The sequence below is a fragment of the Neovison vison genome, chromosome 3 (assembly GCF_020171115.1).
Source record: "Neovison vison isolate M4711 chromosome 3, ASM_NN_V1, whole genome shotgun sequence".
Lineage (NCBI taxonomy): Eukaryota > Metazoa > Chordata > Mammalia > Carnivora > Mustelidae > Neogale > Neogale vison.
Genome location: NC_058093.1, coordinates 72,098,464 through 72,123,718, shown reverse-complemented (window position 1 = coordinate 72,123,718; position 25,255 = coordinate 72,098,464). Strand labels below are relative to the sequence as shown.

Genomic DNA, 25,255 nt, shown 5'->3' with positions numbered 1-25,255 from the left:
CTAGCGCAGGCCCCTCCCGCCCACCGCCCGCAGCCTGCCTCACAGAGGCCAGCGGGAACCGCATCTCCCCGGGGCCGGGCCGCTTCTTGTGGCGCCACTGTCTTCCGAATTCTTCTTCTTTTTTTTTTCTCCAGAAGTAAGGCTGGGCAGCCTTGAATCTGAGGGAGATGCCCATTGTCACTCCCAAATCCATGGTACAAAGCCTCGGAAGCTCGGCTGGGAGCCGAGACAAAAGCAGCCCGAGAACGGGCGGCAGAGGATATATTCCTCACTCTACAAGTTGCCCAGAGCACCCTTGGAGGGATCCCAGCCCACCTCGAACCCCGGAAAGGAAGGGGGTAAATGGCTACTTATGGCCTGATTGATTGCCTTTGCCAATGGCTTTCTGATTTTGTTCCAGAGGCGATGCCTTTGCCTGTAGCACGGGTTTTCCTCTGAGACATGGCCCCCTGTCAACAACTAATGGCGCTCCCCACATCGCAGGGAGGAAACGGATAAGTTAAAATTGCCCTCCTTCTCCTGCCCAACCAATGGAGGTCTGGGCAAATCTACTCTTGTGTTTCCAACCTGGCATTGATTCCCAGCCTTCTCTCTCCCACCCCTAAGAAATGGCTCCCCTAAAGGGTTCTGTCTTGGAACTGGGGAAGGTTCTTGGTTTTCAGGAGGAAGTTTAAAACTCTGAATAAATACTGAATTTCCTAAAGACTCCTTTGATGGGAACTGTAAGGCTCAGAGCCCCTGAATAAATAGTTTCATGGGGAGAAAAAGTGAAAAGGACGTGTTTGGTGAAGCTCCTTGAAGTCGGAGGAGACCTTTTAAAACCACAACACAACATGAGGAAACGAATTTTGTCGGCTCTTCCCTCTAAGGCCTCTTCTCCTTTCTCCCACAAAGGACTAGATAAGCCTGGACTCTTTCGGTGAAGGCTGGCTGCAGTTTTCCAAGCTGGGTCAGCAGCTGGCCATTGGACTTCATGTGAAGTCATGTTCATTTGCAAAGTCCCTTTCAGTCACCTTTCGTACATTTTCTTGTCTCCCGATACAGTGGCGCCACCCAACAGTTTATAGTTAAATAGGGGGAGCATTACCTGGGGAGGGGAAATCTTTTTAGAAAATTTTACAAAAATTTCATGTGGGCCACTGAAAGCTAATGACTGAGCATGAAATCCTTCCACAAGGAAACCAGGGCAAAGTGGGATGGGAAAACTCACCCATCCTCGGCTTCGCTGTGGCCTGGCTCTTCTTGCGCTTGGGACAGGGTGGGGGTGAGGGCAAGGAAGGGGGCAGAACTGGAACCGTGGCAGTGCTAGCTGCTGTTTGTCCTTCTTCCTGTAAGGGAGGCCGGCAGCTTCCAGGTGGGCCAGACTGGTTTCAACCTAGCCCCTGATGATGGCACACCAGTCAGAAATCACCAAGACCCTACTGAAAGTGTTAGAAAATAACAAAACCAAAACCAAAGACAGGAAAACACACAAAAGGGAGCTGTGGGGAAAAAAGCAGCGGGGGCACGTTCTTACTAGGCTCTGGTTAGAGGGAAATATACACCCATCTAGAATTCAATTATGTTACTATCTTGGGGAGGTGGGGGGAAGACTCCCCTTCTTCCCAGCTAGGAAAACAGCACACCTTGGCTGGATTACCACTCCCCTCCACCAACCACTGCTGAATTTTAGCACCCTAGGTCTCCTTCAGCTTCGCCCATCTTCCTCCTTCTTGCTCTCTGTCACCGTCCTCAACTGCCCCAAACAAGCAATTTAACCGGAAAATAATCTCACCAAAGGCTTTCATTTCCACTGTAACATAGGTCCATTTCAGAAAGCAGAGGGAGCGAACTCGTTTCCAGAGTTTATTGCATTATACATGCGACCAGAACATGCACAGAAAGGACAGGTTGCTGTTGTACTTCTACCAAACCACAGATGCACCACAAGGGAAGGCTACAAGGCATAAGTCGTCAATATTCCATCTCACCAAGGACAATTGCTAAATTCATTTGCGAAAAGATACATTGTAATGTGCTTTTTTAGTCCCCCTCCCCCCAAAGCTTGTGGGTTTTCTTAATCTTTTTTTAAATATATATGTAATTTAAGTACTTTTAAGTACTGAATGTATTCAAAAACGCCATGAGATCATGGACTAACCACACACAGAGACCTTTTGCATTAGGAAAAACATGAAAAAGTCACATTGCTGGATGGATGAATGAACTGATGGATGCTGTACAGTTCCAATAAGTTAAGACCCAAATGAAAATGCGCAGTAATAGTTACCCTGCATTACGATGAAAAAATAATAAATTACACGTGCTAGTTTTTTTAATATATATATACTCATAGGGATTACAGATCACTTGCAGCACGAACAGAATGACCCCAAAGTCACATTCTAGCAGGAAACAAAACAAAACAAAACAAAAAACAAAGAGCAATGAAGGTTTTGTTTCCGCCTTCCCAGTCCTCCAGCACTCGGCCCTGGAACGCGGTGCCCCTCTCCGATCCTGGCCTCCGATGGGCCTGGGACCTAAGAGAAGGTGAGGTTGGCGGTCAGTTCTCGGATCCGGTTCTCTCGGCTCATCTTCTTGAGTTTCATTCGGCGGTTTTGAAACCAAATCTTGACCTGCCTGTCGGTGAGGTTAACGCTCTTACTGATCTCTAGGCGGCGCTCGCGGGTGAGGTACATATTGAACAAGAACTCTTTTTCTAATTCCAGCGTTTGGTGCTTAGTGTAAGGGCACCTCTTCTTTCTGCCACTCTTTGCAGTGAGCCAATTGCTGGTTGGAGTATCGGACTTGATTTCCTCTAACAAAATTAAAGGGAGAAGAAGAAAAAAAATCAAGATTTTTTTTTTTCTCTCAGTCTTTTCAAATGTACCCTTGGCCATGACCCCGCTGGCAGCCAGGCCGCTTTGGGAAATGCTGGTATTAAACATTACTCATATGAGGTGGGCCCTGGAAAGGATTTGTAATTGACGCCAGATTAGTTTAAATGCCCAAAATGACACGATGGGCGGGTACTCTTGCCCTCGGTGTCAGGGTTCTCTCTCCTTCTCCTCTCAACTTTCTGATTTGCACAAAACATCAGTACAATAGTAAAGTTTCAGGATTTCCCCAACAACATTCTAACTGGGCAGCTTATAATTGGGCTGGAGTGGAAGAAGCAAACCACAGCCTGAATAAGACTACCAACCCCACGGCTGTCTCACATCCCCAAGTCTGCCACTTCTTCCCCACTTTTCCTGCCCAGGCAAGGAGCCCCACAACCAGGTTGATAGTTGCCCTTCTCTTTCAAAAGATAACCAAGGAAGCGAGTACACCTTCTCCGACCTGCCTGGGGCATTGCTATACTCCCCAGAATTTCTTGCATTCTCATGCTTTCTTGTCCCCACACAAAAGCATCCTCCCACCCCCAGAAATGTGGCTCCTTACTGTGGCCCACCTCTGGGCACTGAGGGAGAGGCTTAAGGGCAGGGTTCCTTCTCAAAAAAGCCAGCACTCCAGGCTCTTTGCCCCAGCCCAGCCGTAAAGCTGGCCCTGCCGGGTGGGCCCTGCAGATTCCATTCTCCCCCCACCCCTTCAGCCTTTGCCCTCTTTGTAAATGGATTGCAAAGCTTACGGCACTTTCCCCCAGACAAAGCCAAGGTTACCTAACCCCGCAGAGGCTGGGAGCCCTGTTCCCCAGTCCCAGCGCCAACCAGCCCAGTCATTTCGTTCCCATTGCCGCCCCCAAGCTCGCAGGATGCGGGGTGCATACACTTGAACACAAACACAGTGACTTGGACTGCCTTAAAATCATCATTGGGTGAAAGGCAAAGCTGGGACTGCAAATCTGAGCAGGAGAAAGGAGGTTTTAGGGCCATGTTTACGAGCCGCAGGTCTCATTTGCCCTCTTTTGTTGCATTTCAGGTCTAGCTCAGGAAAATAAACCCGGCAAGCCCTTCCTCTGCCCAGGCGCCATCAGCGTGGGCCAGGACTAGCCAGGAGGGCCAGGGCAGCCGGGGAGAAGCGGGGACCATCTCAAGACTGAGACTGCCCCTCTAAAAGCCAGGAGGAGCGGCACCTGCCAGTCGGGCCCCGCCTCAGCTGCCCCGGCTCAATGCTGGGCACCCAGGCGCTCCCTCTCCGCCGGGTTCCCGGGCTGCACGCCCCGCTGGGGTGGCAACTTGTTCATACCGACCTTTGCTTTCCTTCTCCTGTACTTCGGGACTGGACACGGAGACCTCAGCCAGGCAGCTCCTTTCTTCCGGAAGGCCGCCCTTGGCCTCGGGGCTCTCCACCTGGGAGACTTTGGTGGGCTCTTGGCCGCTCACAGGCTCGTTCATCTTCTTTTCCATCTGCAGCTGGGTGGCCGAGAGCTGCGGCTTGGCCGCGCCGCGAGGGTTGAGCTGGAGCATGACTGTGGAGCTGCCTTCGGGGCTGTTATTGTACTCTTGGGTTTTCCCGGTGGCGTAGGTCTGACTCAGTCTAAAATATCCAGGGACAGGAACTTCGGGGTTCTCAACGGGACAGGACTCAGGGACCAGCCTCTGGTACGAAGGGACCTCAGCAGAAATGAGTTTGTTGCGCTTATCAGAATACATGCAGCAATTGGATTCTTCCTTAATGTTGGTGGTGAAGGAGCAAGTGGGGACTTGCTGTGTAACAGGTTGCTCTATTCGACAAGATCTGTTCGGGTCTGTCCAACTGTCTACTTGAGGTATATAAGGATGCACATTCATACCCATATTTTGGTGGTTCACTTCTCTTTTGGCCAGAGACGGGAGCAGTCCACAGGTTTGCATTCCATAGGTCCCCATGTCTGCGCTAGGTGGTGGCATGTACATGCTGGCGCTGCTCGAATAAAAACTGTCACTCCTGCAGGCACTGATCAAGGAATCTACTAAAAAAGTATTAGCAGCAGGAGAGCTGTTGGGAAAGGACATTTTGGGGAGGAATTTGAAGAAGAGAGATTGTGTCCTTTGTAGGCTGACATCTCTAGGAAAACATTCCCCGTGTAATTGTGGATGCCTCTGCCGACCACATGACAACCAAGCCAATGAGATTTGAAAATGGCCTTGAGCCGCAGCCTCCTCGCAGGTCACGTGCTCCAGAGCCCGGCCGGCCGGCCGCGTAAGCACGGACAACAGCGACATCTACTACGCGCCCGCGATAGTGCGCGCTGGAGACAACCGGTCCAGCGCTCTCCGTCGCCCGCCAGCCTCCCTGGGGCTCGCTCAGCCGGCCAGCCCCACTCGCGTCCCCCGCTCCGGCCTCTGGGCCCCGCTAGCGGAAGGAAAACCTCAGCCGGAGGGGCGTCCGGGACAACGGGCGGGGAGGGAAGCCAGAGTGCCGTGCGCCTGCACACAGAAGCATGCCCCCGCACACACCCAGGCAGAACGCGCCCGAAAGCCGGGGCACGGGCGGGGGGTGGGGGCCCGGCTGCTTAATTTTCTCCCGGGCAGCGTGGGAAGGTGAGTCGGATTCCCCGGGCTCAGAGACATCCCACCCCAGGGAGCCACAGGAAGGATGTCTCACGCAAAGACGCGATCAAGTTATCGTGGGGAGCGGAGGCAAGAAGGGCGGCGAGGGCTAAGAGGCCAAGCTGGCCGGCCCGGAGCCCCGAGGACTGGCCGGCCCTGGCGCTGTCCATTCCCTCCTCCAGCCCGAGAGAGATCCGGGATCCAGGCCCCTCCGCGCCCGGGAGGGCTGCCCAAGCCTTCGGCTCTCTCGAAGGAACCACACCCCGACCTCTGCGGCCGGGCCGCTGGGAGAATTCAGCCCGTAGACAATCCCTCGCCAGCAGTTGGCTATCCTCGAAAGCGTCCCTCCGGTTCCCAGCGGGAGAACTAAACCGAGGTTTCCTTCCCTACACACCCTGATAATAATGAGCAAAGAGGAAGGAAGGAAGGAAGAGAGAAAGAAAAGAATTTTTTCAAGGGAAGGGGAAAACTCTTGCCCTGACTCCAGAAGTTTGAGAAAACTGGCTGGGCCGAATAGGAAAGAGAGAGATGCAAAGGTGTCATTTGGTTCTTCTGCAAAGAAAAATATGTTTTCCTTTTATGGATTTTGTAAAAGCATTGGTTTCTGACAAGTGCAAGGTACAAAAGGTTGTGGAATTTATTAATACATATTAAGAAGAATCAGGGCGATCAATAAAATTCTCATCTACATTCTTGGGCTACTTGGTAATTTTCTTGCTTCTGAAGGTTTTTAAAGAGTTATACCCGCTGTTGCCACACACGGGAAGATATTTTATTAACAAATCAATCGAGACTTTGTAAAGGATAAGATTAATAGTTAAGATTTAGCATAATGGCGTTCGCTTTATGAATTATTGAAAATTATACTATTGATTTTTCCCCTTCGCTACTAACCAAGAAGGTCAATTTTTGTTTTAACACAAATCGTCAAATATTAAAAGCTATACTTTTGTCAGAAGTTGAGTTTTATAGTTTTGGACAATTCCTAAAATTATTTGACACCATTTTGCTTGGGAAAGGGGAGGGAGAAAAAAAAAAAGGAGGTGGGAGAAACTTAGTCCTCTGTTTCCTTTGGTGACGGAAAGTTCTGCAAAGAGGATTTGGTCTGGGGTTGTGGTCGAGCTCATTAAAGAATAACCACCATCACCACCATAGAAACTCAGAGTTTTACGAGAAACTTCTCCAACAACTTCCTTTCTTGTTCTCTGGTTGCAGGCGTGTGAGCCGCCCTTCGGAAGCCCCGGCCTCCGGGCAGCAGCGGGGAGCTTTAACCTTGATTTCCAAAGGCTTGCCCTGGTTGAGGGGCCAGGCCAGGGCACAGGAGCCGTCCTCAGGCTTCCCAGATCCCCTTCCCTGCATCGGAGAGAGGAAATGGGCCCCAGAAACCCTGATTGTGAAACAGTTCTCTGTCCAGAAAGGCGTCTGTGTTTTCTTCTCCCCACACTCGCCCTGTCATGGGCTGGCTTTGGGTTTCAGGCCCAGAGACTGAACTTGTGGGCAAATTGGGTTTCCGCCTCAGCTGAACATTTCTTTGGAGCCTGAGGCTCATTAAAGCGCCTCAGCATTCTGGGGTGGGTGGACTAGGAGCCTGCTCACTTCTTCACAAAATCCTTTTCCAAAAACCCTCTGCCCCCTCCCCAAAAAGAATCTCCCCCGGCCTGGTGGAAACAGGCGCTGAACATTATTTTCGGCCTTGGGACCACTTTGCCTGTCCCCTCGAAGTGCCCTCGCCCAAACAATAACCCCTTTTAAAAAACTTCGCGGTGGCAATGAGACAGACCTTTTAAACCTTTACGCAGCTGTTCAAATACAACATCATTGTCAGGTTAAAAGCCTGGCGCCTCTAACTGCTCCGGCTGCGGGATGCCGGGCTGGCGAAGCCCGAAGCCCGAGGTTTAAACATTACCTTTCCTTAGGGGTGGCTGTTTTTAAGCTTGAGGATGGGGGTGGGGTGGGGTGGGATGGGTGGAGAGCAAGGCAGGGAAAAAAAAATCCAACTTTTGACTCTAGTCTGTTGCTGCTCCTTTTCAAAGCTAACAGCCACGGACCGGCACCCCAAAAATTGTTTTATCAGAAGGTGGAGATCGTGATCCCGGCCTCAGCTAAGCGTGCCCAGGGCTGGACAAAGTGCCCGCTGCACACGCTCTCGGCAGGCGCCCTAACGCCAGCCTGGCGCTCGGGGACTCTCGTCCCTTTGCCTCTCAGCCAGGGTCGCTGCCTGGAACTCGGTTCTCCAATTCTCCCTATCCCACTCGTGAGGCAAGACTGTTCAATCTAATCGGGAATTTTATGCCCATCAAATGCCCTTTCATAATCTTTATTTATACATGAAGAAAACATTCAGGCTAAAACCCAGCAATTCCTCGCCGAGCGGGTAGGTCTATGGTGAGCCAACACAAGCAGGATCTGCCTTCCGAATTTGGGGGCCTTTCTGTTTCAACTCTCGGGGCCTTTGGGCTCTAAGTCCCCCCCCCCCACATTACATCTGGCTTTACATGGCTCTTCTCCATTCACAGAAAATATGTGTCTCGGCTCTGATTTTGAATCTATTATCACAAAATTCTCTTTTATTCCTTCTCAAGTATCTGTCTTTAGACCAGTTACTTGAAGCCAGGGATGCTAATATTCCAGAGAAATTTTATAATAAAAATAGAGCAAAATAGAAATAACACAAGGAAATGATCTGGACCTGGAAGGATGGCAAGTTCGGTTAAGACTCTAAGGCTAAGTTGAAGCAAATGGAATGAAAAGGCAGTGGCTTTTAAGGCCAGCCTGTATTTTGCTTAGGAGTATTTAATGTAGCTGCATAGCTGCTGTTTTCGATCATCTTTAGATCAGTTGGAGCAGTTACCATTAATAATAAATCAATATTGCACTATAAAGGAGATGAATATCCATATTTGCACCAAGACATCCTTCTCCCTGGCACAGCTCTTTCCAGAGAAAAAATTTAATAGAGTCGCTTTAGCAAGAAATTAGCATTTGTAATCCAGAAGTGGCTTGCATCTGCGCTCTTCTGTCACCAGGAAGAACAGTGACCGTGGGCCTGAGTAGACTTGGGGACTCCTAGGTTAGCCCTGAATTTGGGCCTTGAGTGGCCTCAGGGCTGTGCCATTCCTTGGGGGCAGATTGGATGGGGACAAATTTTAAAGGCTGCTTCCCCAGGGAGCCCCTCCAGGTTGCACTGAGCACCTTCCAGCCAATCTGAAAAGAAATCGAGGGGGCAAATGGTCAGGCTGTGGAAGCCACCACCAATGAAGCAGGGTCTGTGGAGACTCTGCAAAAGAGCAGGCGGCCGGGAGCCTCTTTCCATCCCAGACACAAAAGACTCCTACTTGGCGCACTTTCCCTCCACCTCAGGATCTGAAATCTCAGTGATTCAAAATACATGGCTGTACTCCATGAGCCCCACAGGCTCTGAACAATCAGGAGGGGTCGGGTCTGCAACCCCCGGAAGTCCTGGTCCAATCCTCTGTCCTATCTCAGGCCCATCTTGGGCGCTGCGGGTAGGAAGGGAACTGCAGACGGCTGAACGCCCGTTGTCTGAGGAAGGCTGTCAGCCAAGGCCAAGGGGCTTCGAAAGCCCACAAGCACCCTTGCTGGAGCCGCCTGAAGAGGAATATAATGACATTTGGGGAGGAGTGTTCTCTCCCCAACTGGACTGAGACCCAGGTTCCGCTCGGAGAAATGTCGCTTCGCAGTAGCTTAGCAGGACCAGCGGTCAGACAGGCAGGAGCCAGGGGTGCCCATGGGGAACACCTATGCCTCTGGTTGGTGCCTCACTGGGGGGCTCATGGTGCCCCAGCCTCCACTGAAGCTGATGCCAACTCCCAGGGGTGGACCCGGGGCCTTTGGTTCAGGGTTTGGAGAAAGGAGACAGAGGCAGCAGAGCCGAGGAGGCCAGCACTAATTCTGGGCATTGCGGGGGCTTTACAATGAACTTCGGGAAAGAAGGGACAGGCACTCTCCCCCAGAACAGCCCATGCCTGTCCTGAAGCCCTCCCTTTTGGACAGAGGATGGCGACGCAGGCCCTCCCCAAAGTCAGGGGCTTTGCAAAAGGAGGTTGGGGGGCAAGAGGGCATGCAGCAAGAAGACTGCTTCCGAGAGCTGGTGCCAAAGTCAAACTCCGTTCTCAAGGCCAGCAGGCAGCTGAAAAGAGTGTCCAGGGTTCTATCAAACGCAAATCTCGTTTGCTTCAAATGCAATCCCCATTCTATGCCGCCTTGCCTCTTAGTAGAAACGTTTCCCGGGACAGCCTGCCGCTTCCTGCCGCCGCACCAGCCCAGCCCAGCCCAGCCCAGGCAACCCCGGTTCATAGTCCTGCCTGCGCTTATCGCTACGGGCAGACTCGGTGCCAGGCATGGCCGGGTTGGGGGGCACTCCCTTGCCCAGAATGACCCCCTCAGTCCCGACGCATCTCATTTTCTCTGAGACCACACTCAGCTAAGTTGCCGGCGCCCAGATCAGTCTTAAACAAAAGCCTTTTAATCATCCCAGGCAGTCGGAGAGCGTTATCAGGCGGACGCTGTTTTGGGGAGGAGTTGGTCCTATCCTCATATTGTTCTCCATACTCAAACCAATAAGACAATCAATTCCTCTAATTTAATTAGTTCTCAGTGGCATGACCTATTTCGAGATGTATGTATCGGTCTTTTAAAAAAAAAATCTCTCCTTGACACCACCAGGTTATACCAAGGTATTCTTTGCAACAGCGTTATCTTGAAGGAGACAACGATTGCCTGTTTCAGGAATATGGGTAGCTCCTTTTTCTCTGCTTTATACAACTTCCCACACCTCGTCGCTGCTTAGAACAAACAAACAGTAAACAAATACCTTAGTGACCCGTGTTTCTAACCGGCTGAGATTGCCTTTTAGAATCAGCATTGGGAAAGATAGGGTACCGCGGCCTCTCCGCCAAACGCGGCTTCTGGAACGTGAGCGCGCCCCCGTGTGGCTCTCCAAGGCCATGCAAACGGGAAATGGTATCTCTTGGTTCGGCTTACCTACGGTACTGGACACACAAGCTTGCTACATTTAGACGCAGTTTAAAAAAAAAAAAAAGATAGATGGAGAGAGAAAGAAATAAAGCAGTTTTAAGCTCCTGCAACGACCATACTACTAGGGCACTGACATCTTAACGGACGCCCAGAATTCCACATAAAGGAATCCCCTTCCGAACGAAATTATTCAATTGTAAGCTTTGTTTCTCTTGCAATTTTCACCAAAGGTTGAAGGACACTTTGGAAAACAATATAAATATTTTTAGTTTTGTTCCATATCATAGAACGCACAATAACTTATCTGACAGTGCAGCAGGTTTTTTTTCAAATACAACGAAGGTGTAAATCTGACTAAAGCTTCCTCTTTCAAATGCCTGCTTTGAAAGCCTTGGTTCTTCATTAAAGCAAAGAGGACTGCTGTCTGTGACCACCCCCACCCCCGCAAAACAAAAAACAAAAAACAAAAAAACCCACCTCAGTATATACTAGCTGTATAAAAAAACATGCTGGTAGACACTTAAATCTAACCAGTATTTTAAAAAGAAGTCACCTGCTATTGAATTACACAATTGTTTGAAGGGAAATTAAGATTATTGATCCTGAAATTAGGCATTTGCTTAGATTTATAGTGAGCCCCTGATATGATGCTGTGTGGTCATAAATGTATGTGGGGGTCTGGATATGTGTAAGCATGTCTGTGTGAGACTGGGTGGCAGCTGAATATCACAGAAGAACCTTAAGGCGCCTAATTATTCAGAAAGGTTAAAGGTGATGACCTTGACATTTTGGAAGTTCAAAGGCATACACTTATGCACTTATGTTTTTCCTCCTCCCCCCCAAACTTTGGCAATTAAAAAAATTCTGCATTTAGAAATGCATACCTCCTCTGAAAATGGATGGGGTACTGTACATCTTATGGATTTCTTTCTTTCTTTCTTTCTTTCTTTCTTTTTTTACACTTTGGGCTTAGGAGAGGTTAAGAGTCATGATTCACTTTACCTTTTTTCAGAGAAAGAGATGCTTTTCTCACTCCTACAGTTTATTGCACATTGCGGAAATCTCTTTTGGGCCCACCAGAAGGTGTATAATATAACCCAATTAAGCTGTTTAGAACTTTGGCTTTTATGGTGTTGTCTAGACAGTTCAAGGTTTTGTAAACAGCCTGGCCTGGCCCAGCAACATAATGTGCAGTTCAGCCCCCACCACATTCTTTAACTTGAAGCGATAAATGCAGTGAGAAGTCGGTCTGCAGCCTCAGGCCCTATTCCAGGGAGGGGTTTTACCTTCTCTAACACATGCCTGCTGTGACCCTAGCAAGGATCCCAAGCCCTCTGGACCACTGGTAACTCCCTTTTAGCAAACTTTTTTTTTTTTCAAAGAAGCTTTCTAATTTTGGTTTCTTTTTTTAAGGGACCTTGGGTCCTGACACCTTGTTAAGATTAATTTTAGATTTTCTAACAAGGTTTTTTTTTAAATGAATTTTGTCTCTTCAGAAATTCCAAGTTCACTAAATTGGGGGTGGGGGGAGTAGACTTCCTTCTTAGGTTCCTGCTGCCCCAGCCTCACTGACTGCAGAAAGCAGCACCAGAATGGCTGGGTCACAGCCTTAATTCAGAAATTCATCCCTAAAGTGATTTTTAAAAGCGGTGTAGCCTAGGCAGGGTGGGAGAGAACTACTCTTATTTCAGTGGGATTAAAAAGCATTTCACCTGGTTTTCAGTTGCATATGGGAGAAGGTTCTGGCCACCAAAATCCCCTAATCAGACACTAAATTTCTTTAAAGGGTAAAAAATCATATAGTGTGTTGAAGCTGTAACCTCCATTTTACCAGAAACCATTTATTCACACAAAACACAGTGACTTATGCCTTGATACGACAGACCAACAGGCCGAAGATACATTTCCCAGAGTTTAAATAATCTGCATTCACCAAGGGGATGATCAGGTCCCTTAAACTCAGAACAAAAACAAGCACCTTCCAGCCTAGCGGCCTAACTCTCTACAGATCCCACAGCGTCCCCACCGGGACTCTGAGAGAAGGAGGGAGAACAACAGCACATTGGCGGTAAAATTGTAAAGGGACGTTTGCATTTACCATTTTCCCCTTATTAGGATCCATTCGGCCAAGTCCCCGGCCTCGTCCGCAGGCAGCAGTGGTCGCTGGGAGGTCCCGAGTTGACCGTGGGAAGGAATCGTGGAGTTCCACAGAGAAGAGGCGTCATTAAACCCAAGGACACTGGGCCTGCCCAGGGCAGGCTGATGGGGAAGTGGGTGGGTGAGTGGGGCTCGGGAAGAGGGGTGCTTCCTGGAGCTCTCAAAATAAGGGGTTTCCAGTGAAATACTGCAGACGGTCTCTGTTCAGTTTCTTTTCTTTCATTCTGCGATTCTGGAACCAGATTTTGACTTGCCGGTCAGTGAGGTTGAGCATCCGAGAGAGTTGGAGTCTTTTCTCTTTGTTTATGTACACGTTAAAGAAAAACTCGCGTTCCAGTTCGCGGATCTGGTACTTGGTGTAGGGACAGCGCTTTTTCCGGGACCGCTGGGGGGCCACTGCAAGTCAAAGAAACCAAGAGGTGAGAGAGGCCGCTGGCTGCCCACCCCCAGCCGCCCGCCGGCCCAGGCCCGCACGAGGGCCAGGCCTCGGGCCCTTTGGGGACGTCCCCCGCCGCCACTGAAAGGCCCTGCCTGCGTCGTGGGGGATGATATATGGGCGGGCACAGGAGAGAGTGCGGGCGTGGACCTGTGTTCACGCCTGGACACACACACACACACACACACACACACACACAAACACACCCTGGCACGGAAGTGGAGAAGCAGAGGGCAAGGCCGGCTCTGAGTTGGAACCTGAAGGGAGAGAAACACGAGCGCGCCCAGACATCTGCTCTACTCCAGTCAGCAGCGCGCGTCAGCCAGAGGCTTGGATAAAGTCCAGTTCAAGGATCTCCCCACCCCACCCCACCCCACCCCACCCGCCCTTAAAAGCAGGAGGCTCGAGTGTCCACATTCACAAAGTGGCTTGAAATCTCCCCCCTTCACTCCAGGGTCTCCAGCACCACCACCCCCCTCCAAACTGGGGAAAAGCTCGCTGCAGCGATTAATGTCCCCTTCGAAGTCTACCTTAAGCCCACCTAAATTGGTTTCCTATCGTAAACACACTTTACAACGGCCCGGGAAATCTTATAGGATGTATAAACCCCTTCGAACGCTTATAAAGTGGCACATAAAACGGCGCAAGCAGAGGGAGGCCCCCGCCGCCCCCCCCGCGTCCGCGGCCCCCCGGCCCAGCAGCCCACCCCGCACCGGGTGCCTACCTGTGCCGCCACTCTTCTCAGCCCCCGCCTCCCCCGGGGGCCCCTCGCCATCGCCGCCGCCGCCTTCTGCCGCCCCCTTGGGCTCGGAGCCCGGGGTCGCCTTGGCGCAGGGACTTCCCCCGCCGCCACCGGCCCCCGTCTTGGGGTCGCCCTTGTCGGCAGCGCCCTCGGGCTGCGGCGGCGCAGGAGGTGGAGGGGGCTGCGGCCCTGCGAACGGGGGCCCGGGCGCAGCCTCGTAGAACTGATCAAAACCCTGCGGCAGGATGCCATTTCGGCCCACGGCGCTGTAGAAGTTGGAGGCGGCGCCCGCGGGGCCGTGTGGCGGCCCGGGCGCGGCGCACACCGGCTCCGGCGCCTTGAAGAGCACGTCCGGCCGGCGGCCCGCGGGAGGCAGCAGCTCGCGCTGCATGGCCGCCCCCTCCGCCGCCGCCGCCGCTGCCGCGGCCGCAGCCGCCGCCGCGTAGTAGGGAGCGTAGCCCCCGGCGCCGCCGCCGCCGCCCCCGCCGGGGCCGCCCCCGCCGCCGCCGCCCCCCGCGCCGCCGCCGCCGCCGCCACGGTACGGCCACTTGGCGCGCTCCAGGCCGTAGTCGCGGAAGGCCACTTCGCGCACGGGCTGGACGTGCGGCGCCAGGTTGGAAGAGTAGGGGAAAGTCATCTGGCAGGACGACGGTTGCGATAGGAACGACGGCTTGCTGGCGAAGTCCGACGGGGCCACATAGTAGGCGCAGCCGGGCAGGTACATGCTGGCTGCGCTCGGGCCGCACTCATCAAAGTCGTTCATGGCTCCGCGGCGTGCGCGCCGGCGAGCCCCGGGCCGCTCCCCGCGCCGCCAACCTGAGCCATCGATTGCACAAGAGGCTTGGGCCAGGATCAACTAAGCAAAAATCCCCACCGGGCGCTGACGTGCAATTCATCTTGATTGATTCTGGTGGTAATTATGTCACGTGACGCCATGGAGAGAAATGTCCTTATATCTATATCAGCTCTCGCCAACACGCCCCGGGACGGCTCCTGGCGCCGAGACACGCGAGCGCTGGGGGCGGATCAGTCTCCCGCTCCAGCCAGCACTCCCCGGGCGCTTCCCGACCTGGTTGAGCCTCAGGCCGGTCACCTGTGCGCCGCCGGCGGCTGCCACTGCTGGGTGCATCTGCCACCGCCCGGCTGGGCCGCCCGCCCGCGCCCGCCCGCGCCGCTTTAAGTACGCGGACCTAAGCCGGCGGGGAGGAGGAGGGAGGGGGATGAAGGGGGAGGAAGGGGGAAGGGAAAGAAGCGGAGAGCGGAGGGGGGAGCCCCAGCCTTAGGCACAGGGGACTAGGTGTGAGGTTGTGAGGTTCCCACCCCCCACACCCCTTCCTGCAGCCGCTCCCTCTCCCGCCACGCCGCCACCCTCTGCAGCTTGCGGGTCAGGAGCTTGTTGCTTCTTGCTCAGGGGGCGTAATTGCGCCACTCTCGGGGCACACGGAGACCTGATTTACATATTTCTCAGCCCTGCGCGTTCATCGCAGAATAACTTGGCTCTCTCCACTACTGACCCCGGGAGCGCGAGTGCCAGGCTCGAATAAACCTACACCAAAACCTTACCAGGAGCTCACCCAGGCCAGGGCCTCGCTGCGCACTCGGATCTCTTGCCCTCTTTCCTCCTCTCTCTGTTCCTGTCTTCCTTTCTCCTTCCTCCGCCTCCCTTCGGTCTTCTCACTTTCTTTCCCGTCCACTCTTCTCCCACTCCCTTCTCTTGTTCCCTCTAGACTTCTTCCTTCTCCTTACTTTCCTCGTTTCCTCTCCTCTTTCTCTATCTTCTGATCCTCTCTTCCTTTCGCCTTGCTGTGTGTCACCACCTCTGTGTTCTCCCTGTCGTCTCTCTGCCTTTCCTCTCCTAATGCTAAAGCAAGGAGGAAGTTTAGCCAGCGGAGACGCCCCATGACCCTCTAGAAGTTGGGGGGTCTGGAGAACAAAAGGATCTGGAGTCCTACTCTAAAGGTGCCTGGTCTCCCACTCCCCACCACCGGAGACAAACCACTGACGCCTCCACCCTCCTCACCTTCTCTGCTTTTTGGCCTGAGCTAGGACCAGCCCGCCTCACAACCGGCCCCTTCCCTGGTCGGAGACCGGCCCAGGGCTACGAATCCCCGCCGCCTGGTCTCCCCTAGGCTCCTGCGGTGCCCTTGCGCTGGCATGGTCCCTGTGGGGGGGGCGGGGGTAAGGCCCCCCAGAGGTCCCTCAGCTCTGGGGAGGAGAGCAGAATGCTCTCAGCAGCTTTTTCCTCCTTGGTTGAACTTCTCTGCAGTACTTGGCCCCGAGAGACCCCCATCCATTTGCCCCAAGGCCTCACTTTCTTCCACAGCCGCCGGGTCCCTCTTTCCTAGCCCGGGGGTCCAGGCGAGGCCTGGACTCCCGCCTCCAGGAGAACCAGCGCTTTCCAAAGGTAAAATCGGTCTCTCAGAAAGAAGCTTTCCAAACCCAAATCCCAGAACCAAGGGCAGGAAGTTGCCCCTCTCCCCAAGATTCCTCAGCCCAGGCAATCCCAGCACGGGGTTCTGGGCCTCGGCCCTATGCCCAGAGCAGGCGATGCAGGCTGTGAAGCTGGTTCCCTCCCTGCCCCGGGCCGCCGCAGTGCCCGTGTGGCGAGCTCTGCCCACCATGCCGACAGACAGAGAAAAGGCGAGTGATCAGAGCTCATATCTATTTTCTGGCCGTTGTCCCCCCCCCCCTTTCTCTCCTCCCTCCTTTTCTCCCTCCCACTCTTCTTCCTCCGCCCCCCTCCCACCTCTGCTTTCCTCCCAACACTGCGCAAACAGGTCTGTGGCGACTGGAGGGTAAGGAGGCTCCCCCCGCCCCAGAACTGCCCATCGTTTTGTGAACCCTCCTTCCAGCTGGCACCCTCGCCCAGGTTCCCTCTCGCCCCTTTCTCCTCAGTCCAGACCGCCAGCACACTTATCTGCCTCTCATCTCCATCGCCCGCCAAGCCTCTCACTTTCGGCTCGTGGTCGACGCCCTTGGATCTCTCTCCTAAAATGGCTCCCCGGACACTAGCCCTGCGGCAGCTCAGGACCCAGGGCAGCAGCTGCAGGGACCCCCGCAACCCAGCCGGGTCTTTACGTGTCTGGGAGTGCGCAAAATTCTCGCACCTTCTCTTTGCACCGGGTGGGGCGCAGGCAGCCCGCTGCCCCCAAAGCGAAGCCTGCTGACCGCTGAAGAGGGAAATGGGGAGGACGGAACCATTCAAGTTCAACGACATGGCGATGGCGGCTCCGCTTGGAGCCGCGCTTTGGCGGGGGAGGGTGAGCCATCAGCAGCAGCGCGCGGGTGCAAAGGGGAAGGGGCAGCGGACCCCTCTCTGCGCGTTTGCGCAGATCCCTGCCCCCACCCCCAACACTTGGGCTTTCATTTTGGGCCCAGCCCGCTTCGGCCTTTTGCCCCAGCTCCCTCCTGGATCCTCACTCCGAAACCCAAGGAAAACCGCAGCCTCCCGACCCGCGCGTCCCGCGAGAACCTACCATGAAGACTCCAGCGTTGTGGCCTTGTCCTTGCCTGCGCGGCCCCACTCGAAGCACAAGCGCATCCGACCCTTCCCGCACAGCCAGCTGCTCCGCGAGTGGTAGCTTTCCGCGCAGCGCCCAGACGCGATGCGGTAATTTTGAGCCACCCAAGATAAGACACTAACTTGACCTTAACTTTGTCAGGGCGCCCCTGCTATCTGGAGAACGTGAACAGACACTGTCTGGCAGCCCTCGTAAAAGCTGACTGGGGAAGGGATTCTGAGTCATTTCATTTATTGCCACTACAGTTCTGCAAGAATGCTTTTCCTCCCTGCCAAACTTTAATTATTTATGCTCTTTTGGGAAACGAAAGAAGAGGAGAAACGCGGGGAAAAACACCCAGAGCCAGTCTCTTCCCTGCAGAGCCTTCGGAATGGGCTCCCTAAGTCAAGTGACTGGAGAACAAAAATGTGGGGAGATCACCTTTGTCCAAGGACAGTCGGACAAGCGCTGTGCACCCCCCCTCACGAAGGAGGGGATGATTGCAGCTGGGAGAGGCGGGGTGAAGAGGCACCCCCCCCCCCGCAGACATGAATATTTACAACGGTTCTGGATTTCTCCTCCACCCCGCCGGCCTCCCGGAAACCTCCCTAGTCCTCCTCCTTCAGGGAGAGCCCCCAGGCCTTAAGAGTCCCCCGGTGGGCCCTCTGAGCTTGCGGCCGGTTGAATGCCAGCCGAAGCCATTTTTTCTCGTTTAAAACCCTTTTTCTCAGTCAAGAGGCCTGCCCGGACTGCAGCATTTCGGACGACGCATTTGTCTTTGTGGGAGAGAATGTTGAGCCCTCAGATTTCAGCATCATTTCTCTCCGCATTTGTTTCTTAGGAATTTTGTCGTGGTTCCAAATCCCTGCCAGAACCTTGGCTAGGAGAGGAGAGAGGACATCACCGCCTTTGTATTTGTGCGGATCAGTAAGGGGGATAAATTTGAAAAATACTGCGGAAGCTCCAACGGACAATGAGATTTTACACTTAGAATAATTTCAATCTCTTTGGGGAGTGGTCTCCATGAATTTCTCCTCCAACCCCACCTCCCAGACTAAAGAGAAAGAGCACAATGATTTAATGGTATACATTGGAAAGAAACTGTTTCTCCATGTTATCCTAGGGCCTGCATCTAATTCCGGTGTCCTAGTCCTTTACCCAGCTCTCCGGACCTGAGGTCTGCATGTGGCCTCCGCCTTTGTTTGGCTGTTTTGGGGGAGAGACTCAGCTCTGGGTGCAACTAGCTCCCGGAGCCCCATCAGGTGGGAAGACATTTCTAAAGATAGGGACTCACAACCTCTTTCTTCTTTTTTCTCTGCTATTGTATTTTTTTTTCTTAAAAGAGCTGTTTTTAAAATGTTTTAGAATACACATCAAATTTGCTTCAGGAAAGAGGAATCATAGCCCACGAATACTTGGTATTAGAGATTAAATGGTTTTGCCAATTCTTCCACTATCTAAAACTAGGAATTCTCTAGTTTTCATTTCAAAGCTAGCCGGGGTCTAAGGTCTGCAAGCAGATAGTGAATGCTGAGCAGACTTTAACTTCTCCAGCTTCAGCTAGAGGCTCCTAAGGCCTACAATGGGGTGCGGAGGCCACATTTCCCGAAGGAATCTGCTGGGCTCCAGACAGAAGTGCCAGGATGCAGAATTTCCATAGGGCATAGCCTGTTCCAAAGTAGCCTGACTGAAACATAGCAGGGAGAGATGTTTTGTGTTGAAATCTGAGGAACCTCATATCTTGACAACACCCTCCCCCAACAGCAAGCCCTAAAGTTTGAGAATTTAGGCAAAATATAGAAGCACTGGCCTACAAGCTAAGAGTTCACATAATGCCTTCCAATCTGCTCGAAGACCCCCGTCTCCTACCACTTGGATGCTTCATACACATTTTGTTCATAGGCTTTTATACACCATTTTCGGACTGACTTGGAAGCCATTTTCTCATTTAATGAACAGTCAACACCTGCAGTGAAACCACAACCAGGAAAGAAAAACGAATTTGGTGGCCTCAAATCACAAGGAGGGAATTTGGAATGTTTTTGAAAAATTGACATCAGTCCCTTGACAGCTTGGCTGGGACCTGTATATTTATTTCCACTCAAAACATTTTGATGTATCTGATATATACAAGCTATTGTTTTTTTGGACAAAATCAAAACAACACAAAACATGCACAACTATTAGATAGCAAAGAAAATGTAATTAGTCTAAACATAAACTGCGGTAGGTTGGACTGAGGCTTGGGGCTCTCTGGGAGGTGCTCGCTCCAGATCTAGGGCCTAGTCCTCCGCTGAAAATAAGTCACTGGACTTGGGGAAGGAATCATCAACTCTTTGGCTGCCATACATCTCAGTGGGAGTTGGGGGGGTGCTACTTCTCAGAAGGGGAGGGAAAAGAGGTGGGAATGGTAGAAGGAGCTGGGGGGGGGGGCTCAGTTTCTCTGACGGTAAGGCAGGACACCCCAGCACAAGCAAAACAACTCCATCTGGCATCAGGAACCCCAGTCTCTACAAAGCAAACCCAGCAGGGCCCAGGGACTTACAGGCGCCCCTGAGGCAGGCCAGACGTGGGCTCAGAAAAGGCACAGTGGCTGAGGCTCAGAAAGGCCCCCTGTGGAGTTGTGCGGTGGTGAAGAGGGTGAGAGAAGGTGAACTTCTCTCTACTTGGTCAACAGCAGCGACCAGGGGCTAAGGATTTGAGGGACCTCCTTCTTCACCCCCTGGCTGATGGAGGAACTTTCATCTCTCCCTATGGTGGCCCATTACCTTAATTCAAGAAAGACATGTCCACAACTTTACCCACCTGAAGAGGGAAGCCATATTTACAGTTGGAATGTAGGACACCCCTCTCCTTGCTCACTCCCTTCTCCTCCCCCTGGATATTTTTCCCACCAACTAGTGCAACCCAGCCTCAAAGCAGATAAGCAGCTGTCCTCACCAGAGCTGAGTCTAATTAGAGTGCAGGGCTCTGGCCTAGACATATGGGAGGAGATAGGAGAAGTAGGAGAAATTTTACCAGTCCTGTCTAGAGACCGCAGTTTGTCCTGGAGCCTCAGCCTCCCTGGAATCCACGGGAAGGAAGTATCCACCCCATTCTGTCCAGCTGGAGGGGCCAGCTAGCCCAAACTCCGAGGGGTCTTCAAATTTGTCCAGCCACACCGTTCCTCCCCTCCCCTTTCCTCCCGAAGTCTGAATGTCTAGGGTGGCTTTTGTCCTCCAGAACCAGCCAGGGCAGACAGGAGGGGGGTGGTGCCCTTTCTTTCTCCAGATCCAAGTTTCTGGCTTTGCCACAAGGGGCTTTGGCTGCAAAGAGACAGAATTGTGCCTGCAGCCCTTTTCTACTCCTTCCCGAAGGACTTCCCAGATTTAATTCCACTCAGAGCTCTAGCGGGGTGCCTAGTAAATTCAAAAAGGACTGGGGAGAAGAGGAAAGGGAGTCTAGGTGGGAGCAGAAATCCAAGTACAAGGGTGCTAGAGTGAGCGCGCGTGTAAATAACCCAGACAAGAGCTAGGACAGGTGACCCCAGACCCCCACTCAGGAAGCCTCAAGGCCAAGGTTATACTTCGGCTTCTGCAGAACCCTCCCAGAGAGCTGGAAGCTTAGAAAGAGGCCCGAGTGGCCCGGTCTCCAAATCCTCTGCTGGCTTCCGGGGCGGCAGACTGAGCGGAAGGGTGCTGGGGACCAGCGGAGAAGGAGCGGAAGGAAAAGCTCCTATCCACAGCTCTTCTTACACGCCAGGTCTAGGCTTTAAAAAGGCAGGCCTGGCCAGCCGCGACCACGCGGGGAGCTAGTATAGCGCCAGTGCCTGCTCGCGCAGGACCACGCGCTTCTTTTTCATTCGCCGGTTCTGGAACCAGATTTTGACCTGCTGGTCGCTGAGGTTCAGCCTGTTGGACAATTCCTTGCGCTTCTGGCGGTTGATGAATTCGTTGAGGAGGAATTCGTTCTCCAGCTCCGCAATCTGCTGCTTGGTGTAGGGTTTCCGCTTCTTGCGGGTCCTCCCTGGGGCCGCCCCCCACGGCAGGCCTGCAACACAGCCCCAACCCAAGTCAGCCCAGCCGGCCGCTCCTTGTAGCCTGCCCGCCCTCCGCGGCTCCCTCCCCCTACACACTCTCCCCTGCACCCCACCTCCCAACCCAGCCTAAACTGGCCCAGGGAGCATGGCCACCGTTTACCGTCGGGCAGCGAAGGTCGCAGGCAAGAGGCGACGCTCGCCGCCTGCACTGTCATGTTCAAGTTGAGCGGGCCCTTGGCGTCGTCCTTGAAGCCGGCAGCGCAGGGGGTCCCCTCGAGTAGGGTTGAAGAGCCCGCTGCCGCACGGCCCACGCCCCCGTAGTCGTACTTGGCCGCTTTGAGAGCAGCGGCCGCTGGGGCCAGGCTAGACTCGGGGACGTAGGGCGGCCGCGCACGGCCACGGTCCTCCGGCCCGGCAGCCACATCGGGCGCATAGAACTTGGCGGGCTCTTCGGGTCCGTCCTTTGCGCCCAGGGGCTGCAGGCCGAGCGGCCCGGAACCAGCCAGGTAGGGCTGGGAGAAGCTGCCGAAAGCGGTGGCACCGGCAGGCTGCGCTGGGGCACAGGAGGCGGGTGTGGTGGCCCAGGGCAGCGCGCCTCGCGGGTATGAGATGGGGGGGAGTGCGGCCAACTGGCCGCCATTCGGCCGCAGGTTGGAGAAGTAGAAGGAATCAGGCGACTGCAGATTCAGAAGCGAGCCCACATAGCCCGCTCTGTAGAGACTGCGCTCACACATCTCCAACAAAGGGCTTCGGCTGCGCTTGCAGCAGTATTTAGTTACAACCGGGAATAAGAGGACAGGCTCAGACGATTGGACGAAACTTTGCCTGCAGGTTCTTCAAAGCCGGTCATTTCAGCACCGCCTACATCCCCCCGACCCGTTTCCCCCCCTTCAGGGTATTATGATAACACCCGCAATATTGGATGGCGAAGGACGAAGCTGCCAGGCAGAGCCAAGGAACGTGGAGCGAAGGTGAAACCACTGGGAGTTCCCAGGCTCAGCTTCAGGAGCTGGGGACATTGGGTGCCTTTGCCCGAGTGTCCCTTGGGATCCTTATTGGTCTTGATTAGCTTTGAACTCCCTTTTTCCACTGGCTGCCTGGGCCGGGCTTGTTTCCACCAGCTTTAAGTTGCAGCTAAGGCCTTTTCCAGTACTGTGCACCTCTAGGCTTGCACAGAGAGCTCCCGGTGTGGTGGGGCTACCAGCTCTGTCCCTAGGCCTGAGCAATGCTTCTCAAAAGCCGATTCCTCCCTGCTCTGTCCCTCTGGAGAGGATTCTACCCTAGTGGTCTAGCAGCGAAGACCCACACACTGCCTGAGCCCAGCACAGTCCAAGAAATTTGCTGATGGAGGAGAAATGAAGCACAAACTCTGCCCAAGTTTGGCTCCCAGGAAGGTGGTTTCACACCAGTTCCGGTGTGCTTCTCCATGGTCAAGCCCTCTGCTCCCAGGAAAGTTGAGGCCATCCAAGTCCATGGAGAATGCTGGCCAGGGAAGGGGCAGCTGCATTGGACAATTGTGGCCAAAGGCTACATTCCTTTTATCGCCTGGAGTCACCTTGGTGACTACATCCTGCCAACCAGAACTCCAAGCTGTTCAACTCTGCAGCAGGCAGATCAAGATGAGCTCCCCTGACCTGATGTGGAAGGACAGAAGAGCCAGAGTCATTCGGCTGGGAAGAGCGGGGCCCACCGAGGCAGCAGGCTGGCAGCATTCCTCGGCACAGTGCCTCCAAGGCGGCTGGCAGGTTCGGGGTTCTGGCGAACAGGGATGAGGCGGGGCCGCTCTCCCTCGCAGGGAGCAGTGCAGCCGCCCCCCTCCGCAGGCCCTCCAATTTAGTTTGGCCAGAGGGCTAAGCCGGGTCCTTCTCTCCTGCCTGGGTCCCAAGATCCCCAGCGACCGCGTGACTGGAGCCCGCCCCAACCTGCAGCCCGCCTCGCCGGTCCCGGAGCCAAGCTGGAATTGGTTAGACCGCCCGCTCCCGCACGGAGACCACACAGGCGCCGCCGGAGGGCAAGGCTGACCACCGCGCTGCGTCTTTATTGTGTGAGTCATGGCGACCGATTGGGCGGCTCTGGGGAACGCAGTCGGTCTCTTCGTCCCGCTCTAGGGCGGGGGCAGAGGGTGGGCATGGGGATGTCCGGGACTCTTCAGGGTTCTGTCAGAGTTTCTTTGGGAGTTCAGACTGAGAGACAACTGCGCTCCCGGTCCTTTTGAGGGGTGTAGGGTGGGGTGGGTGGGTGGTGTAGGCATAAGCTGCAACCTCAGTTCCTAAGGATTTAGGGGATCCAAGCTCTCATTTTGGGAGACTCTCCCTGTTTTGCAGGAGCTACAGCCTCCCCAGACCCGAAACTCCAGCTCCAGGGATCCTTGCAGTCTCATCTCCTCCTGTCGCAGCATACAGTGATGCTCCGGTATTTCCAGGTTCAGGGGTGTCTTCTCCGGACCGTTAGGCATCCGCATAGCTGCGCTTTACCCCTAGGGACTAAAGATATAAAGGGGCTAAGTGAGAAACAGAAAAACTAGAATAACTAGACTCCCTCCATTTCTCCTTGGCTCAGAATGGTGGCGCAGCCGCCCTACCTTATCTCTTGGATTTATAATTTCCGAGGTCCAGCAAGCAAAGTTGTACGCTGGGATCTGGAAGCTGGAGACTGCACCGAGAGGGCGGGGCGGGCGGGGTGGGGGGGGGAGGTTGGGGGGGGAGGGCAGGAGGCTTGGCGGGTGAGCTAGGGAATGGGAGAGGATTTGGCCGGGCTGCTAAACGGAGAGCTCTGCCAATGCCGCCGACCGCCCAGGAGATGGCGAGCGAGCTCCACGCCTGGCGACCGGCCGCCGCACGGTCAAGATCAACAGCGAAGGGCGGCACAGCCGGCCTGGGGTCGCCAGCCCGTGCGGTCACGGCCCGCTGCCAGGCTCCGCCAAGTGTCTCAGAAAGCCGGAGATCTAGGCAGCAAGGCTGGGCGGGACAGCGGAGTCAGAGGCACCCAGCAGGCTGCCAGACACGGGGAAGCGTCGCGGCCGCCTCTTTGTCTGGCGGTGCGTCCCGGTTGCAGAGCGTCCTTCGGCTCTTGACTCACGCGGAGACGCGCGGGCCTCGAGTCTCCACCAGTGGCGCTCGAAACCTGCCGGGTTTCGCAGGCGCTCTCCCTGCGGCCTCTCAGTTTCCACCTGAAGGAGAGGCCTCTCTCCGAAGCTCCCCCTTCGCCCTGGCTCCTCGTGGGCCTCCCTTCCAGCGCTCCGGCCACCTACCGGCCCCTCTCCTCCCACCACAATTCGGAATATAAAAGGAATGCATATAAATAGCAAAGTCTTCATCTGTTATTGATTTAGCCATCAATTCAAATTCCACCGGAGAGCATTTGAGCAGTTTTAATCTTCAGCAAACCTCCCATTTCTCTTGGGCGGGGGGAAACTGACCGGCACACTACAGATGAAAGGAAAACCTCGAGGCGATCCCCGCATCCGACAGGAAACCTTCGAAACCTAGGAATGGAGTTCGGCCCTGGAGTCTGGAATTTACCGAAAAAGGAGGGAAAACAGGCCAGTTTCATATGAAAGCACATCTTGCGAGGAAAACAGAGAAAATGTTAGAAACTCTTCCTGAAAGTGGAGGGTCGGGGTCCATGTGTCCCCATTTTCAGGGGTTATTTCTTCTCCAGTTTGAGTCATAGTCCGTTTTCTCTCTCTCCCTCTCTCTCTCTCCCCCTGTCTCTCCCGGTCAGTTCAGATGAAGTTGGCGGCCCTCAGCCAACCATCAGTCCAAGATATGAAAGAAATCAAGCCGGGCCAGAGAAAACGAAAGTAGTTTTGGACCTTGGGGCTCTGCGCATTCTCTGGCAGATCCGTAAGGAAACCCTCCCGCTAGAAGAGTTTACATATTGTGTGAAGTTTTAAACATCTGTATTTAACTTGCATTCCAAAAAGTTAGCAACCACTAAATCGATTTGTGT

The 25,255-nt window shown here is 53.9% G+C and overlaps 3 protein-coding genes across 3 annotated transcripts; all 3 read right to left on the bottom strand.

Moving 5' to 3' along the window:
• Positions 1-1,831: 1,831 nt before the first annotated feature.
• On the bottom strand, positions 1,832-12,605 carry HOXD10 (homeobox D10). Its single transcript, XM_044242388.1, has 3 exons — positions 12,550-12,605; positions 4,172-6,806; positions 1,832-2,797 (listed from the first exon to the last, which is right to left on the bottom strand). The coding sequence occupies exons 2-3, from the start codon at positions 5,124-5,126 to the stop codon at positions 2,520-2,522; spliced, it is 1,233 nt and encodes a 410-aa protein (XP_044098323.1). The 5' UTR covers positions 5,127-6,806; positions 12,550-12,605; the 3' UTR covers positions 1,832-2,519.
• On the bottom strand, positions 12,273-15,083 carry HOXD11 (homeobox D11). Its single transcript, XM_044242389.1, has 2 exons — positions 13,769-15,083; positions 12,273-13,004 (listed from the first exon to the last, which is right to left on the bottom strand). Exons 1-2 carry the CDS (start codon positions 14,547-14,549, stop codon positions 12,769-12,771), a joined length of 1,017 nt encoding a protein of 338 aa, XP_044098324.1. The 5' UTR covers positions 14,550-15,083; the 3' UTR covers positions 12,273-12,768.
• A 5,993-nt stretch (positions 15,084-21,076) lies between these two features.
• Positions 21,077-22,038, bottom strand: HOXD12 (homeobox D12). The gene is made up of 2 exons (XM_044240938.1): positions 21,465-22,038; positions 21,077-21,315 (listed from the first exon to the last, which is right to left on the bottom strand). Exons 1-2 carry the CDS (start codon positions 22,036-22,038, stop codon positions 21,077-21,079), a joined length of 813 nt encoding a protein of 270 aa, XP_044096873.1.
• Positions 22,039-25,255: the final 3,217 nt, after the last annotated feature.

Bases quoted from the DNA above. Each gene is read 5' to 3' on its own strand.
- HOXD10 (XM_044242388.1), bottom strand. From the start codon at position 5,126: ATGTCGCTGTTGTCCGTGCTTACGCGGCCGGCCGGCCGGGCTCTGGAG. The intron at 2,798-4,171 runs GTCGGTATGAAC...TAATTTTGTTAG, and splicing joins ACAGGAGAAGGAAAGCAAAG to AGGAAATCAAGTCCGATACT.
- HOXD11 (XM_044242389.1), bottom strand. From the start codon at position 14,549: ATGAACGACTTTGATGAGTGCGGCCCGAGCGCAGCCAGCATGTACCTG. The intron at 13,005-13,768 runs GTAGGCACCCGG...TTTGACTTGCAG, and splicing joins TGAGAAGAGTGGCGGCACAG to TGGCCCCCCAGCGGTCCCGG.
- HOXD12 (XM_044240938.1), bottom strand. From the start codon at position 22,038: ATGTGTGAGCGCAGTCTCTACAGAGCGGGCTATGTGGGCTCGCTTCTG. The intron at 21,316-21,464 runs GTAAACGGTGGC...GCTGTGTTGCAG, and splicing joins GCGACCTTCGCTGCCCGACG to GCCTGCCGTGGGGGGCGGCC.